The sequence below is a fragment of the Tachysurus vachellii genome, chromosome 11, assembly GCF_030014155.1.
Source record: "Tachysurus vachellii isolate PV-2020 chromosome 11, HZAU_Pvac_v1, whole genome shotgun sequence".
Taxonomy (NCBI): domain Eukaryota; kingdom Metazoa; phylum Chordata; class Actinopteri; order Siluriformes; family Bagridae; genus Tachysurus; species Tachysurus vachellii.
Window position 1 is genome coordinate 23,119,673 of NC_083470.1, and position 19,036 is coordinate 23,138,708.

A 19,036-nucleotide genomic window follows, 5' to 3' on the forward strand; every position below is an offset into this window, starting at 1 on the left:
CTCTGACTTCTGGTTAATATATTCTCTAGTTATATATTACCTAGGTATTAATATTACTATTACCTTAAAATTATTACAACATCTGGGGTGTATTCCCATGTGTCTTATGACTCCAATCATAATTCTCTTAAGGCATATCACTTCTATTTTTAAGGCATTCCTGGGTTCAAGGATTTTTCACAACAGATGTGATACTCTAATTTGTACAAATTACATTTATTTCTATTAATAAATAAATATCATACAGCATTTTTTTTTTTTCATTACTGAATTTACATTTAAAGCTGTTCACATTTAAAAATTTCAGTTCATTTTTTTAAGATATTTTTCAATATTTCAAAAATTGAATGTGTATCAGTATTAAACAAGCATTAATTAGTATAGTAGTATACTATATTAATATAGTACATATTGTGTAGTGTAGAAATATCATATGGAAGTGGGATGTGATCCCTAAATATAAAATTTGACCAATCGAGGGCGCTACAGACCTGAATTTTACTTTATGAGGCTTCTGTTTACGTGAACCTTTCACTTCAAGCCATAGTTCATGGACTTCAGGTGCTAAGGGAAAAGAAGGCCATTTAATTTAGACCATGATGAACAAGTAACAGAAAATAGCAGTTGATCATCAGAGGTCAATCCAAATAAATATTCATTGAATTTTGCAGAATTCAACAGAATTTTTCAGTTCTTTGAAAGGTTAAAACGTTTGCGACATAGGATTACCTAATAAAGTTTTTTATTTACCCAAAATAGAATCAAGACATGTTCGATGTCTCACATTTACTTCATTACTTTTGCACTGGAGCTTCTGTCCTGAAGTTTTTTTTTTTTTAATAATTGCAGCTTGACTCATTACGGTGAAGCTGTAAATCTCAAAGCCCTCTGTCCTAAAGAATCTCCTGCGGTTAAAAATGTACTGACAAACTCTTCCTTTAAAATCAAACTAATGTATAGCTTTAAAAAAATGAGTCATTTGACACTCAAACATGTTCAGTAGCACCCAACTGCCCACTTGCAAATGAGCGTCTAGATAATCACATTTCTGGAGAGATGTTTCAGCAGAAGTCAAATGTTAAGGTGTGCAACTAATCAATTTGTCTTGTAAGCAAATAAAACCTACATAGGCTAGGCCAGACGTCTCCGCGTTACCATTACTTACGGGTAATTTATGGTGCTAAGCTGTTTAGCTACAGTAGCATAACAGATTTCTAAATGGTCTACACAATGAGGTTCAGTAGTAAGGGCATCCAAAGACAGAGTAATACATGGAACAAAAAGCAATTCCACTTACAGAAAGACCCAGGCGGCTGTGATTGACATATTTTGCATTGTACATTGTGTTGTGCCCAACATTTATTCCACCCTCAGCTCCATTATTTCCTGTGTCTTTGTTTATTTTAGCAACAGACTTAATAACCTGTGGCATGTTACAACCGTACCATTGCAACATTCATTCATTCATTCATTCATCTTCTACCGCTTATCCGAACTACCTCGGGTCACGGGGAGCCTGTGCCTATCTCAGGCGTCATCGGGCATCAAGGCAGGATACACCCTGGACGGAGTGCCAACCCATCACAGGGCACACACACACACACACTCATTCACACACTAGGGACAATTTTCCAGAGATGCCAATCAACCTACCATGCATGTCTTTGGACCGGGGGAGGAAACCGGAGTACCCGGAGGAAACCCCAGAGGCACGGGGAGAACATGCAAACTCCACACACACAAGGTGGAGGCGGGAATCGAACCCCGACCCTGGAGGTGTGAGGCGAACGTGCTAACCACTAAGCCACCGTGCCCCTCCATTGCAACATTGTGGTCATTAAATTATAATTTTATACACAATCGTCTGATATTACCTAGAAAATGATATGAAAATTGGATTTCTTTTCAGATTCCAAACAACCCTTAGGTATACGGTACCAGTCCATTAGAATCAGTACCACACTGATTTAACCATCTTAACAGGTTTCCCCCTCGTTGGTTTTCTCTTTTCTCATCAAGCCACATCAACAGGGCCGGCCCAAGAGGTTATGGAAAAATGACCATGAAAATGGGCCCCACTGGTGTAAAAATTGTACTAAAAAAAGTAAACTAAGAAATTTCAGCATTGCCCCTATTTATTAATAAGAAAGGACACATGTTAAATAAAGTCTGTGATCACTCTCACTCACTCATTATCCGAACTACCTCGGGTCACGGGGAGCCTGTGCCTATCTCAGGCGTCATCGGGCATCAAGGCAGGATACACGCTGGATGGAGTGCCAACCCACCGCAGGGCACACACACTCTCATTCAATCACACAATCACACACTACGGACAATTTTCCAGAGATGCCAATCAACCTACCATTTCTTTTTTTTTTGATCGGGGAAGGAAACCGGAGTACCCGGAGGAAACCCCCGAGGCACGGGGAGAACATGCAAACTCCACACACACAAGGCGGAGGCGGGAATCGAATCCCCAATCCTGGAGGTGTGAGGTGAACGTGCTAACCACTAAGCCACCGTGCCCCAGTCTGTAATCAAATGTTATCAAATAATAACATGATTTTATGCTTAAAATCCAATTTTGAAATGAGGGGTACATTTAAGAACATGGATATTAATACAGAATAATTACTATAGAGTGTTCTGTATACTGTTTTTGAACCTTACTATAGTACATTTTTTTAGTATCTAAGAATTTTACCACAGTATACTATAGTAAATGATATTGTATAATAGTCTTTTTTTATGTGGGTTCATTTTTAGGGTGATGGACATTTTTTATGTTTTTCAATTAGCATACACATTAAACAATGTAAAGTAGAACATGTTTTGATGCCATAGTTTGCCTACCACCGCAACCTCACTAAAGTAAGGCTTATTTTTTTTATCTGAAAGATGTAACGTGATCATTACGTTGTTATATGATACTACATTACCCATAATCCTAAACGTTTTATTTCGCAATGAGATGTATTTTGATTCCTCCGCAATCGCATCATTAACATTATGCAAATCAGCCCACTCTGCTCCTATTTTACATTTACGGCATTTAGCAGACACCCTTATCCAGAGTGACTTACAACTGAGCAACTGAGGGTTAAGGGCCTTTCTCAGGGGCCCAGCAGTGGCAGCTTGGTGGACCTGGGGTTCGATCCCATGACCTTCCGATCAGTAGCCCAACACCTTAACCACTGAGCTACCACATCCCATAATATATGTATGTATAAATTGATATAAATGTAATATCAAAAGTTTGTTATGTTTTCTGTCTTTATTTATACTGATGTTTCGTATTTATTGTCATTTTACTGTCGATGGTTAGCATGCTAAAGAATGGTTTACTCTTAAAGTTACACAAAAATGTGAAATAAAATTCCCCATCTCTTCCGTATACAGTACGTTAGCTGCAAATTTAAAACTAGCTAGTATTTTTTTATTTGCTAGTTTTTGTTGTGGATCTTGCAAACTTTTCTAAGTGCGATCGAATACCGTATGTAGCTTCCACTGAGAATAACACATTCAAGATCAATTAGCATTTACTTTTTTTCAGCTGCTAATCTTTTAGCATTGATAGTTTCTTTTCTCTCGTTTCTCTCAGCTGTGTTGTTAAACTACATGTCCTGAGACACGTACGCCCTCCCTGTCCACTACACTGTCTTTTTGTTTGTTTGTTGTTGTTTTCTCTTGTCTGATGAGATGTTTCAGTTGTTTATCTGGGTGGAATATAGTGAGATACTTCCATCTTTATGTGTCCTAGTGCAATCACATTATCAGTGCCTCTACTTTGTGTCCTTGAGTTACAGATAAGGCAGTACAAGAACATAAGGCAGTAGTTGGTTATGATGATGATGATGATGATGATGATGATGATGTGAAACACACACAGGCCTTCCCTTGTCACATATAATTTACACTCTGTTTCTGAAATGAAGGTATATGTATGCTAATCTTCTCATTTGCATTTCTCTTATTTGTTTGCTTTGCCTGTGTCTGGCTTTGTATTAGGTGACGTCAGAAATCCGTTTTTCTTTCTGTCTTTCATTTTTTGGAAGGTTTTCTATGAGAAGTTATTATTATTTTTTTAAATGTCAGTTTAAACATCTTCTTATCAGCCGCGGTAAATTTGTTACACAGTCACGGAATACTGGAGGGCGAACAATGGGAGTCTTTGTGAAGTAGTTTAGCGTAATGGAGGGAATTCAAGACTCAATGGAGGTTATGGTGGCCTCGCGACCACACTGCACGCGCAATCTTAACGCTCAATCAGATGTCAGGAGACGATGGTTTATAGGGTCCGTTCTGGGTTACTGTAGTAACGTGTACAGGCAGTAAGGGTTGAGATTATGAGTGTAAGTACATCACTGATGAACTCCCAAAAAGATAATAAACACATCTGGTATTTCGGCTTCTAATTAATTGGGCATGTGGTAGCCTAGTGGTTAAGGTGTTGGGCTACCAATTGGAAGGTTGTGAGTTCAATCCCAGGTCCACCAAGCTGCCATTGTTGGGCCCCTGAGCAAGGCCCTTAACCCCTTAATTGCTCAGTTGTATAAAAATGAGATAATGTAGGTTGCTCTGGATAAGGGTGTCTGCCAAATGCTGTAAATTAATGTTAATAAAAATGTAAGTATAGCAAGCTAGCGTTATGCAACAAGGTAGTGTTGTTTAGATAACACTCATTTTAAATTTACTTCCGTTACGTACAAAAGAGCTACCGGTTTAATTTGACTTCTTAAACTCATAGGTCGTAGTTTATATGATATTTCACATTCTCATACCTTTATATATGGAATAATATTGAATACTATTGAATAAATGTGATTAAGGAGTTCGTTGACTACATGTCATCACATGGTCCTTACAATGTGATTATGAGTGTAATATGCGACTACATGTGAAAATAAACACGTGAAAATTTTAAATTAAATATGACTTGTGAAATTAAAAACAGTAACTAACAGCGTGTAAAATCGCATATGAAAATAAACGGATTATGTAAGAAACACATTCATTTGTAACGTGTTAAGAAAATCGCATGTTAAAATAAATGAACGAATAAATGAATCGCTTAAAAAAATACATGGCGATGAATCAATAAAGTGTAAAAGTCAAATATGAAAGTAAACGCAAACGACATGAATATAAATGAATTGTGCATATAATAAATGACAGCTAAAAATGAACAATGAGTAAAATCACAAGTAAAAGTAGATTAAACATTCAAAAAAAACAAATAAAAATAAACAAATCATCTGTAAAATTCTATGAAAAAATAAACAAATTACGTTTTAATCATATGCCGAAAATGTATTTAGAAAATCTACAAAATCGCATGTTAAAGTAAAATATGAAAATGAATGAAATTGCGTACACAAGTGAAGTAATTATTGTGTAGAATTAAAAAAAAAATCTAAAGTTGGAAAAAAATAAATACCTGATGTTCAAAATATAGCATATGAAAAATGTGTGCAAATTTCATGTTAATAGTGAAGGATGTTCTCCTCTTCTGTAATGGTAAACTGACCTTCATTGTTGTTCTATCAAAATTTACTTATGGTAAAGACTTTTAAGTTGTAGTTCAGAGGCACAGCTATTGTCAAGCATTAGCTCTGTATTAGCTATTTTCTCTCAAAGGTTATGTATTAGCTATTTCATTTTACAGTGTCGCTTTTGCCTGTGTGTCATTGTCATACTAAACACTTAAACAGCCTATTATACGGTTTCTCAATGTAAAGCATATGAATCAGTAGTTACAATGAGAGTTAGCCGTCTGAAATGAACAGGTCCTCCGGGTTTCAGGGGGTTTAAGGGGTTGACTGCTGTTAAGAATTTAAGCCTGCTGTGTTTGTTCTCTTTGTTTTTCAAAGATATCAGAAGCTGGAAGCTGGAGTCCTGAGTTTTCTAACCACAGATGTATAATAGCAGAACAGCTTGAGATACCAATGATGATGGAGTCATCGACTCATACATTCTTATGCTTTGGGTTCATTGTGTCTATTATGTTCGGGTCCATTGTCTGTTTCTGTTTTGTTTAGACTGATGTAATTGCATAAAGGACACCTTCAGATGAGTTAGGATGGCTAAATGTTGGAGATAACAAAACAAATGTCAGCATTCTGATAGAAAGAATAAGCCTTTTATTGAACACTGTTACAACAAAGAAAGATCATAAAGGGTGGAGAGGCTGAAATGGGGAGGCAGAATTCAAGGGAGTTGTTTCTTTAGAAGTCTCTTTCTTTTTAAAGGCTTTAAGTGTCATACATGGAAAAACAGGTGAGACAATGGTAATTATAGTGCTTGCTTGTGGTTACACCTCACTGTGATTTGCTGATCATGCGTATACAACAACAAAATAAATAGTTAAGCATATTTGTAGTAACGTCATAATTCCAAGCAGCTGTCACATCAAATTTGTAGGTATTTAACAAGCAAGAGCAAGTGCTTTTAATTTGTTTACGAACCCCATTCATTAGCATAACGATCTCTGATCACCCTACTGAGTTGGCTTGTGCAATATGGTGAATTGGTAATGCCGACACAAACAAACCTGCTCTGGACTGTATCTTTTTATGCTTTTCCAGGCTATTTACCACAGCTTTGTGGAGTTGGTGTTTGTTTTGGGGGTTTCAGGTTGAGAAATGTGTACTTATTTGGGTCTGGTGATTGACTTCAGACTTTAGGGCAGTCTGAAAACTTCCATTTTCTTCCTGAAGAAGTCTTTTAATGTGTTGACAGTGTATTTTGGATCATAGTCTTCCTGCATGATGAAGCTCTTCCCAGTACCCAAGACTGGATGCTGTATGGTGGTGACTGCTTACTATTTGGAAGGTTATGATTTCAAATCCCAGGATCACCAAGATAGCCTCGCTGGGAAAAGGCCCAATTGTTCATTCATTCATCTTCTACCGCTTATCTGAACTACCTCGGGTCACGGGGAGCCTGTGCCTATCTCAGGCGTCATTGGGCAACAAGGCAGGATACACCCTGGACGGAGTGCCAACCCATCGCAGGGCACACACACACTCGCGCAATCACACACTGCGGACAATTTTCCAGAGATGCCAATCAACCTACCATGCATGTCTTTGGACCGGGGGAGGAAACAGGAGTACCCAGAGGAAACCCCTGAGGCATGGGGAGAACATGCAAACTCCACACACACAAGGCGGAGGCGGGAATCGAACCCCGACCTTGGAGGTGTGAGGCGAACGTGCTAACCACTAAGCCACCGTGCCCCCGGCCCAATTGTTTAGTTTTACAAATGAGTTAAATGTAAGCTGCTCTGGATAAGAGTGTCTACCGAATTCTATAAATGTTCAAAATTGATAAACTGGCAGACAGAATCTTTTTGTAGACTTCATTTTGCTGTCATCATCATGAGTTCCATCAAAAATATAGATTAGTGAGAATGTTCCAGAAGCAGTCATGCAAGCCCAAGTCCAGATTCTTCCTCCATACTTTGGCCTTTCACTTTGCTAGAGATTAATCTTGGCTCCAGATCTTTTGTGTTTCATCTTCTGTGCTTTCTATTCTGGCTTTCTGATACTTACTGCCGATGATATGGCCTTTATATTTCTGCTCCCGAAGTCTTTGTCAAGCAGTGGATTGTTATACCTCTTCCCTGTGAAGGTTGTTGGTGATGTCACTCAATGTTGTTTGTGAATTTTCCTCACAGTTCTAACAACGTTTCTCTCATCAACTGTAGTTTTTCTTGACCGGGTCTGTTAGATACCAGTGGTTTCTTTTTTTTTAATACATTCTGATTCTTTTATTAACCATTCCAAATGATTGTACATTCGCTCTTATCCCAGATTCAAAATTGCTTGCTTTTCTCCCATAAACAGTTCTCTGGTCTTAATGTTGGTTTACCTTTTTTTTTTTTTTTTTTACCAACAAATGCAGCATTCACATGCAAAACCCAAAAGTAGATGTTCAGAGCTGTTAATTTGTTTAAACAATAAATCTGGGCATTCCTGGTTAAAAGAAAACACCTGATAACAATATTACCATATTTATGATTACTTGATAAATGGCTGGGTTCAAATACAAGGTGACTTAATATGTTCTAAGCTGTTAAATACATCTAGTTGTAAATATTAGTAAAAAAAAAAGGCTGAAATTATGCAATATTAATATTTAAAAAATAATAGCATATATATATATATATATATATATATATATATATGTATATATATATGTATATATATATATATATATATATATATATGTATATATATATATATATATATATATATATATATATATACATATATATATATATATATATATATATATATATATATATATATATATACATATATATATATATACTGTAAAATTGTATGTAATGTTTATAGTGACAAATTATAATGACAATAAACTTCAATTATTGATGCTGTAGGTTTGAGTGCTTTTTTATAATTAGTTGAAATAATAGACATAATATTTAGCATACGTGGGGCATGGGAAGGTTTTGTGCCACACAGCTGCAAGGTTTCTGAGCAGGAATTCTTCCCTTTGTGGAGTTTTATATGTTCCTCTATCTTCTCCGTGTCTTCTTCCGACCTCCCAAAATGTCCTGGTTGCGGGGATTTGATATTCTGAACTGTGTAAGAGTTCATTATTAATGTACATGTGCTTAGACTGGTGCCATCCAGTGTGTATTTTCTTCTCACACCTAGCGCTCCAGGATACGCCTAGTATGAAACAAATCTTTTGTTTTATAGCCAAATTTAGCACAAGGCTGCCTAACTTTTCTTCCAGTGTTCTGTCCTTGCTCTTAACTCACAGTCTTTCCTCATGCCATTACTCTCTGGGTTTTCTGTCAAATCTCCTCGTCATATCCGTCTTGCTGAAAGGCCTGTACCAAGACCTGGCTAGTGGACGTGTACGTGAATTAGTCATGATAAAACTGACAATATAGGTTGTTCAGTGGTCTGTGTGTGTAGACCTCATTATCTGCTTCTGCCCTCATGTAATTGGTCACTCGGGATGGGGTGAAAGGTCAGCATGGCTGGGATCCTGTCCATGCTCTTCACTGAGAGGTTCAGCCAGGGTGCACGCTCACACCTCGGCATACACACACACACACACGCACACACACACTTCTGCTTACCTTCATGTGCATGGCAATTTGTTGTGTTTAACATCACCCAATGGTCAAGCAATGGAATTTCTACATTCCTCAGCAAAGCAGGGAGAAGATGAAAAATGGAGGTTTCATGTTCACTCTAAGTGCATCTGGGCACTCTCTCCTGCTATTGTACACGAGCAATGAGGCAAACAAAGAACTTGTTAGGTGGGAGGTGAAAAAAAAATGTTTTGATGAAGTATAGCTTTCATAACCTGTCACTGATGTATTTTGGTGAAGTCTAGCATATAAAGGAATTTGCCTCACAGTATTTCCTGACATGCCAATCATCCAATGAATGCTTTCCTCAGCCACCAAAGTTGTAGTGCATTTAGCGCAATTGTATATTTAAATGTTTATGTGTTTCAGGAGAAAACCTGCATATTAAGCATCATGTCGGAAAAATGTGATAAATGTGAAATGTGACAAAATAATGTAAATAAATCACAAATGCCAAATGAACTTAACCAACACACACACACACACACACACACACACACACACACACACGCACAAATTCATTTCTTTTCAGATGGGATTTCATAATTTCTTTTATAAAGGGGACTGTCCATTCGATAAGGAAACACTGTTCTAGAGTAAAACAGAGCACCATACACTTATTTCATCAGGGATGAAACAACGAACAATGTTCAGCAAGATTTATTTTTAAAGGCATTAAACAGAATTATATTACCTTATTATAAGTAATTAGCATGTTGCTTGTTTTTCTTTCGAGCATTTTCTCATTTAAACGTTGGATTATGTGGCATTGTGTTTTTATTTTTTATTTTTTATTTTATTTATTTATTTTTTTAATTAAACACTGAATTATATATTCGTATATTATATATTCAGAAATTAAACACCAAATTGCATTCACCCTGAACATTTTTTTTAAAGAAAACTTTAAACATCGTTAACACCGCTTTGAGTTCACCAACACGATCCTTTTTTAACGAGAAACGAAAAACACCTAATTTTTGTCAGATATAAAGTTTGAAAGCAAACCAGCAAGACATTTTTTTTAAAGATTTCACACTATTTCAATTGTTGTTCAAATTATTTCTTATTCCCAGAAAATTAAAATGAAACACTGAATTAATGACTGAATTGTATTCAATGTGATTAAAAGAAATTAAGCACCAAACTGTTCAGAACGGTTTAATTAAGAAATAAAGGAATGCATTTATGAAAGAAGTATTTTTCAAAATTGATATTACTGCCGAATGAGTGTGTGTGTGCCCTGCGATGGGGTGGCACTCCGTCCAGGGTGTATCCTGCCTTGATGCCCGATGACGCCTGAGATAGGCACAGGCTCCCCGTGACCTGAGGTAGTTCGGATAAGCGGTAGAAGATGAAGATACTACTGCCAACATTTTTCAGGAAAGCTTTCCAATCTCAACCCTGTCATTAGTCACTTAATAACAAATGCCAAACTGGTTCTAGACACTCACTTAAATTACAAATTGTACTGCAACTGAAGAGAAGATAATCAAAGGCCTGGCTTTGATTCAGCCGATTTTGATCCTCTAAACACACCCCATTACGCAAATGCCTTTTTGTCCTGCTGAGGTGAGGCATCGCTTCATTCTTTCCGAGGCTGTTAATCAGATTTCAGGACCTGACTGTCTGCATACCCACACATTACTGCACTCTCAGTCTATGAATTTGCATGCAAATTATTTGAGATTAAAACCTTTACCCATATGGTATTTAGACACGTGACACGTGCGTGATCGTATATTAGTCTTATGATTTTATTGCTTTAGTTCATTTGTGGTTCAAAACACGCTTTCAAGTGTTTTTTTTTAGGTGATCGCATTCACATAATCACGTCTGATTTATCCAGAAGGTTATTTATCCTCTGTTGTGCTTGTAGGTCTTGGACCTCTGACCTGCTCCTGCACTGCTATCACCACGTTTATAGGATTATGTCTTCATACTGGTGTTCTCTCTGTCTATCTCTCTCTCTCTGTCTCTCTCTCTCTCTCTCTCTCTCTCTCTCTCTCTCTCTCTCTCTCTCTCTCTCTCTCTCACTCTCTCTCTCTCTCTCTCTCTCTCTCTCACTCTCTCTCTCTCTCTATCTCTCTCTCTCTCTCTCTCTCTCTCTCTCTCTCTCTCTCTCTATATATATATATATCTCTCTCTCTCTCTCTCTCTCTCTCTCTCTCTCTCTCTCTCTCTCTCTCTCTATATATATATATATATATATATATATATCTGTCTCTCTCTCTCTCTCTCTCTCTCTCTCTCTCTCTCTCTCTCTCTCTCTCTCTCTCTCTCTCTCTCTCTCTCTCTCTCTCTCTCTCTCTCTCTCTCTCTCTCTCTCTCTCTGTCTCTCTGTCTCTCTCTCTGTCTCTCTCTCTCTGTCTCTCTCTCTGTCTCTCTCTCTCTCTCTCTCTCTCACCCACACACAAACGCACACACATGCTTCTTTCTTTCTTTCTTTCTTTCTTTCTTTCTTTCTTTCTTTCTTTCTTTCTTTCTTTCTTTCTTTCTTTCTTTCTTTCACAAAAAAGCTGGTAATAATGCAGTGGAGGAAATTGAAATTCATATAAACAGTCCCAAAAGTCTTCATATCTTGGTGATTTTTATTTTTATATTTTTTTGCCAGACAGCGCTTCAAAACGCCTTTGTCAACATTAGGTCCTGTTATACCAGTCAACATACAGCACAGAGAGCATTAAAAGGAACCCATTCAAAGTATAATTATGAATGAAAGACAAAACTATTAATTCTTAACTACTAAAATTTAATTAGCTAAATTATTTTTAATCCAAAAGAAATTGTGTTTGCATAAATCCCTCGTCTTTTCTTTTTGGTGTTATGGAACCAAATAAAGAGGTAAATCTGGAGCAACCTGTTGTTATTAAAGTTAATTGAAGAAGTTAAATGGTGTGCAATAGTCCAGTGATCTCAGTATAACTGCAGTTACTTTACTGCAGGTTTCAGGCCATAGTTTGGTAACTGAATCCATTATTAAATTATGAAAAGAATTAAACGTATTTTTTTAACTCGGTGCCAATTTTTAAAAGCCTTTAGCATGAATATTTTGATGACTGATTAGACAGTAGAATGTAAACAAACAGAAAAGAAGTACTTTACTTCTTATTTTGCAATGCTGGCAAAGACAATGACACAATGAATACAGAGTGTAAATTGTTCACTTCATACAAGGATTTTTTTTTTTATTCTTACAACCTTAATGCACGTGTTTATACGACATTCATTGCATCTTTATAAAAGTATTGCAAAAATCAGGTTTATTTTTAGCTTCTTTGGATTTTATGATCGGCTATGAGACGTCACTCAAAGCTGAAACTCCTGGAAGTCGGCAAGAAAAAAAAAGATTACAGTTAGTTTTCACTTGGTACTTGTTTCACCTCTCAGATAACGACTCTGTGTAACAGTCCACTTGATTCAAACGGGATGTCAAGCCTCTCTATCGGCGATTTGGACTCTGCTAATCCTTTAATGATGGAGCCAAAGTGGCTGAGAGATGCCATATCAGTTAAAGTTGGCAGTTTTAATCTTGTTTAAGGCTAAACTCAAGACTCCAGTAAACACCCCACCTTCCCTCTCCAGTATCAATCTCACAGAACTCAGGGACGATATTGGAACGATCTGCACGGTGCCATGAAGTGTCCTGGACTAAAAATCATGCTTATTTGATGGAATGGATGATAGACTTCAGTCCTCCATAAGAAACACCAGAGGTCTTCTCTGTCTCTCCCGGGTCCCTGGTAAATTTCACTGCCACTGATATAAAGGTGATAGTAACAAGATAAGTTTTTTTTTTACATAATAAATTCTGTCCAATGAAATATCTTATATCATATAACACTGTCAGATTGTGTTGATTAAAGGTTTATGACAGCATACATTTTTTTTCCGTTTTTTTTTTTTTAGTTATTATTAATTGTTCTTTTCAAATGATGTGAACTTATTACTTCTCTTTAACTCCAATTCTCATGACAAGTTAAGGATATTGAAATAAAGTTGCTAAGAACTGAAACTGTATGGACCTTAGTGGTTAGCACTTTCGCCTCACACCTCCAGGGTTGGGGGTTCGATTCCCGCCTCCGCCTTGTGTGTGTGGAGTTTGCATGTTCTCCCCATGCCTCGGGGGTTTCCTCCGGGTACTCCGGTTTCCTCCCCCCGGTCCAAAGACATGCATGGTAGGTTGATTGGCATCTCTGGAAAATTGTCCGTAGTGTGTGATTGTGTGAGTGAATGAGAGTGTGTGTGTGTGCCCTGTGATGTGTTGGCACTCCGTCCAGGGTGTATCCTACCTTGATGCCCGATGACGCCTGAGATAGGCACAGGCTCCCTGTGACCCGAGGTAGTTCGGATAAGCGGTAGAAAATGAGTGAGTGAGAATTTCTGGAGCTCGCTCCCAAGAATTTCACTCACCAAGGCACATGTGCTGTGGTGATGTGACAATAAAAGTGACTTGACTTGACTTGACTTGACTTGAAACTTAAAGTAATCCACTGTCTTAAATAGGTGGGAGTTCAACCGAAGGTGAACTTTCATTTCTAAGTTTAATCTTGAACTATCTTACAGTGCTGTGGCTTTGTGCTCACTCTTGTTGTGCTAGAATATTTGCCTCACAGTTCCAGAGTTGCAGGGTTTGACTCCTGCCTTTGCCCTGTGTGCGCTGTATTTGGATGTTTCCCTATGCTTCATGGATTTACTCCGGTTTCCTTTCCAGTCTAAAACCATGCTCTGTAGCCTACTTGGACTGTCCGTGGTGTATGAGAGTCAGAGGTGTGAGGGTCAAAGGGTTTCCTGCCTTGTGTCCCAAGTACCTTGGAATAGACTCCATGTTCCTCATGACCCTGTGTAAGATAAACAGTCCAGAATATGGATGGAATGAGTCAGCAGTCAGTACTCCAGTGTCAGCAGTCAGTACTGTTAGCTTTAAAGAAGAGAGTAATTATGTTTTTCACTTTCTTTTCGGTTTGATTGATTTTGTCTGCTTATTATAAGTCGTCAAGTCAAGTCGAGAAGCTTTTATTGTCATTTCAACCATATATAGTATAGCTGAGACAGTACATAGTAAAATAAGACAACGTTACTACAGGACCACTTAAGTACTTATAGGTACTTGTGCTTGTTTCATGGATGCTCTACAACATTGGCAGACTATAACAGAAATAAAACACCATGAGGGATAAAATAACTTCTTATTATTTGTAAAAGCAGGACTAAGTGTTTGGACTCTGTATATCATCGGATCAAAATGCCATTCGTGAATGTGTTTTTTGTTTTGTTTCACAAGTGTTGATAACATTGTTCATCTCAAAACGAAAATAAAAATGTCTGACTTTTCAACGGCTTCTGTCTCATTAACGATAATTAGTCTTTCCTATCCACTCCTAATCAATACCTACCTACATAACCCCTTAAACAAAATCTTATGATATTCCTTAATGTTTAATGATATTAAATGGCCTGAAATTTTAAGGCTCAGAAGATAACATGCATGACTGTTGAGCATTTCGTTTAACACTTTAAAAAGATATTATCATAGACATATGAACTTTACGATTGTCAGGCTTGTATATCGTTTCATCAACTTTATCTCGCTTCTTTTGTTTGTGTAGCTGCGTTAGCGTGAGAGTGGAGTCTGGATTGCAAACAGGTGTGAAAAGATGTTAGGTGAGGTTTTTTTTTCTTTTCCTAAGAGTAACCTGTTTGTCTATATGAGACTTCACCTGAAGATACTGAAATTGAGGGCAATAAATTTCACATATACCCAAGACTCAAGATTTTTAAAAATATAACCATTCTAGTGCCATTTTAACAAGGATTGTATTTTTTTTTACACAAACATAATTAAGAGAAATTATAAGCATAACTCTTTGACTGAACATTTTAGGTTTTTTTACGTTCCTGCATTTTATGACGACATTTTCGAACACAAAACCAATTTTACACGAGTTCTTTAAAAGCTGCTTTTTAGTTGTTGTTGTTTGTTTTTCAGGAAAAAATATTGCCTTAAGAATACATATTTTGACATATTTTATTAAATCATATAATGCAGTCGTTTCATATAAAGGCACATGGTGCTAAGAGAAATTTTGATTCTGATTGGTTAGAAAGTATGGATTCATTTTCTAGAAAAGCTCTGATAGTAATTCAGGCTGTAATTCAGATCACAGGTTTATGGAAAATGCACTTGTATGAGAACGTATATGCCAGATTCTTCACATCATCCAACGTGAATAATAAACAGACTTTTCGCAAAACAGCTAATAACCTTTTCCAAGATCCTTCAGAATAGCAGCGAGATTTCTCTGTAACGTGACAAAATGTGGGATTTTGTGGTTTTATATTTAAAAAAAAAATTGTGAAGAAGAGACTGCTTATAGCCGTCATAGCATTTGTGATAAAAGGAAGTCATTTATGTGTCACACCTTAAATGTTACCAGAAATTATTAAAATTATCCTTAATTGTAATTGACACTAAAAATTTAATTGTAATTGAAAATCTTTCTGGTATTTAAGGAACCTTGGGACATCCAGTTTTTGGAAAATTCATTATTGGTGTATCTTTTCACACTGACGTCTGATGTCATAGTGGCATTATATTAATTAGTAATCATAAAAGTGCTGATATGAGGGTAAACATCCAGCAAAGTGGTGTGTGTGTTAGTGGTGGTTTAAAGAGCGATCACTGATTCGTCCTTGATTGTTGTAAGCTGTTTTAATCTAATAAACATGAATAAAATTCTATCAGGAACATAGATCTTATCAGTCCACCAACCACTTAAAAGTGACAAGCACATGGTGTGCATTCCAGAGAGAAAGAGAAAGAAAGAGAGCTTTGGAGTCAGGCCAAGTGTGTGGCATTCCACCCTTCACCTATCCCTGTGCAGGGAGCCACCATATCTGTTCCCTTTGCTTATCTTTCAAAAATGAAAACAATGCCACCTAAGAGATTGTTGTTATTAAGTGGCATTAAGTCTGAGATGGTAATTCTGAACCTGACCTGGTCGGGTAGGTTTGCTCGCTGCTCTTTCATTCAACCGATGGTGTGAAATCGTCTGCATCAAGATCAGAATTTTTTATTTTTTATTTTTGCTTCTCCTTTAATCCATCAGACACACACAGTCAAAACCAAACGAGACATGGCGGCGTTGTCATTTTGTGATTAATGGCACCGAAGCAGTTATTCATACTTGTAATGGTACTTTAAAACATCTCCTCTTCTCGTTAATGTTTGAAGTGTGTTTATATTTTATTTCAGTGCATGATTCACTTTAAACACATGACCTAAAGTATGGATAGATCTTTACGTAATGGTCAAGTAAAGCTGATTAAATATTAAACACACACATTATAACATATAGCATTTTACATTCCTATGATATTTGATAGAAGAATAATTTAGTATCAATAAGGTCATCTGTTTAACCCAGCCGGGTTTCCTGCATCAGCTGTATCGCTCTGAACATATGCCTGTCCAATCCAGTCTGTCAAGTACAGTACATCGCAATGCTAAATTTGACCAAAGTTGTACTGGATGATATGGGTGCTGGTGATTGCTATCTGTTGCAGCAATCTGGAACCTCTGTGTTTAGAAATCCCGCATGCTTCAGCCAAAGCGCCCATATCTGTTCTTATCAGCCTGCACCATTTGGGACTATTACAAAGGTTTAAGCTCAGACTGACTCATTGTTAAATGCAGGACGAGATGGAAATGGAATGATTTATTCTTGTGTAAAAGAATATCCGCCTCAAGGAAGTATATGATGTTAATTCTGTGTTTTTTTCTTTTGCAGTCTGATGACATGATGGATTGAGCTGATAGAAACTCAGCTACCCAGTGAGCACAAAAGCATTTTGTAACATGACTTCTATATTTTGTCTGGGGTGCTTTTAATAGTTCTAGTGTCTGTCTTCATTTGGATTAATAAAAAAACTATGACAAAATTCCTACTTGTAAGGGTTCGAATCAAGCCGTGACATCGTCGGTCAAAAATCGACGGATTGACATCTTTCGTCGACTAATTTAATAAGGATTATTTAATGTTCCCTGGGTGTATGTTGTATTGTATGTTGATTCACAAATGAAGCCGGAATTAAAGAACGCTGCAGAATAACTCGATGCTAAAACGAGCAATGATTACATTCAAATCTGCAAGTCTTTAAAGCATTTTCATTTTCTGGAAGCTTTTATATTACACAATCACTAACTATATCGAAATTTAGTAACAGTGGTGAGTGATATGGCAAGAAAAACAAAACAAAAAGATATTTAACATAAGGCCAGAAACAGGCAGTGTGACGAAACAAGGTAGTAGAAAAATGGTTGTTCTGACAAGACCAGGTCTTAATCAAGGTGTGCATGGAATAGTGCTTCTAATCAGGTGAAACTACTAGATGCATGAATAACTCTTTGTTTAGGCAAATTCTTGCAATTTTTCTGATCATTATTATTACCACATAATATCATGTGTCAATAATAATAATAATAATAATAATAATAATAATAAAACATACTACATATAAAAAATTATACTTTACTTTAAAAAAAAAGCACAAGTTTATTTATGGATAAAAAGCTGTACAAGATGGAATAAAATCACATTAGCTACATGAATTGGTTTAATTTAAAAAGCCTCCCTCGTGTCCCTGTCACCACACCGTCGGCCTCCACGTGCCCAGTCGGTGTGGATCGTACACGCACGGCCGGTACGGGTAACACGTGTATACTGTGGAGAGCACTGAGGCTCTGAGCAAGTTCTCTTCCACTGTGGAAGCGGCTGCGACGGCAAAACGTCCCTCAGACTTCCGGTAACAATCCAGCTGCTGCCTCCGTTTGGTTTTGTAGCGCCGGTTCTGGAACCAGATTTTCACCTGAGTCTCGGTGAGGTGCAGCGCGGCGGCCAGATGCGCGCGCTCAGGTGCAGACAGGTAGCGCTGACGGCTGAACTTCTTCTCCAGCTCGAGGACCTGCAGGTGCGTAAAGGCGGCGCGCGAGCGCTTCTGTTTCTGGGCCAGGTGCTGCGTGTGGTTCGGCTCGTCGCCGTCGGTCGTCGCTTCTGTCGGAGAGTCTGTCCTTTCCGCCGTACACGACTCGTCGGGTGACGCTGTAAAAGGTGGTAATGATAATAAAAAAAAAAGGTGTCAAATTTATCTCGACATCAACAGAGGAAAGCAAAAATAGTGCGCGTGAAGTTTTTAAAGTTATAAACCGATTGTTCCTAATCATCTTTAATCGCTTTAATAAGTCGTAAAATCAATAAAGTAAATAAAACAGCAGAAAATATTCATAGTCAATATTGTATGAAAGATTCTTCCCATCTTACCAGGTCTGCTGGTTAAAGCGTGTATCAGGAGCGCGTCGCGGTTTTCTGCTCCGTCTCCACGACACCGTGCGGTTCTTTGGCTATCAGCTGAACTTCCCCTCGTCTCATCAGCCTTCTCTTGTCTCATACACAGAATGTCTTCAATGAAGAAAGACGTCGGCTGTCTGTTTGAGGACGCCATGGTGTCGACTGGCAGGAACCACGCAGCTGCTCGGTGTGTTGCTTGTGTGTGCACCGAAACCTTTAATCCTGAGCAGTGTGTGTGTGCGTGTATATGTGTGTGTGTGTGTGTGTGTGTGAGAGAGTGTGAAGTGAGGCAAGCTGTGACAGTTTCTCTTTTTCACTCTCACTGGAGTCTCTGCACTTATAGAGCGGACTCCCACTGTGACGTCACGAGGTGCTTAATGGATAAACCAGATTTCACTTCAATCCTCAAGAGCCGTAGACTTAGAAATGATAGATAGATAGATTAATAAAAAATAGTCTACTTAATGGTCTTCTGTCATTACTGCAAATGGAAAAGTAATTAAAAAATTAATTTATAATAGAAGCAAAATGTAACAGTGATAGACAGAGACAG

General features: G+C 37.5%; 1 protein-coding gene across 1 annotated transcript; it reads right to left on the reverse strand.

Moving 5' to 3' along the window:
* Positions 1-17,647: 17,647 nt before the first annotated feature.
* Positions 17,648-18,781, reverse strand: nkx3-1 (NK3 homeobox 1). Its single transcript, XM_060881460.1, has 2 exons — positions 18,457-18,781; positions 17,648-18,237 (listed from the first exon to the last, which is right to left on the reverse strand). The coding sequence occupies exons 1-2, from the start codon at positions 18,635-18,637 to the stop codon at positions 17,783-17,785; spliced, it is 636 nt and encodes a 211-aa protein (XP_060737443.1). The 5' UTR covers positions 18,638-18,781; the 3' UTR covers positions 17,648-17,782.
* Positions 18,782-19,036: the final 255 nt, after the last annotated feature.

Excerpts from the sequence above, each read along its gene's own strand:
- nkx3-1 (XM_060881460.1), bottom strand. The coding sequence starts at position 18,637 with ATGGCGTCCTCAAACAGACAGCCGACGTCTTTCTTCATTGAAGACATT. Across the intron at positions 18,238-18,456 it reads CGCTTTAACCAGCAGACCTG|CGTCACCCGACGAGTCGTGT; the intron begins GTAAGATGGGAA and ends CACCTTTTACAG.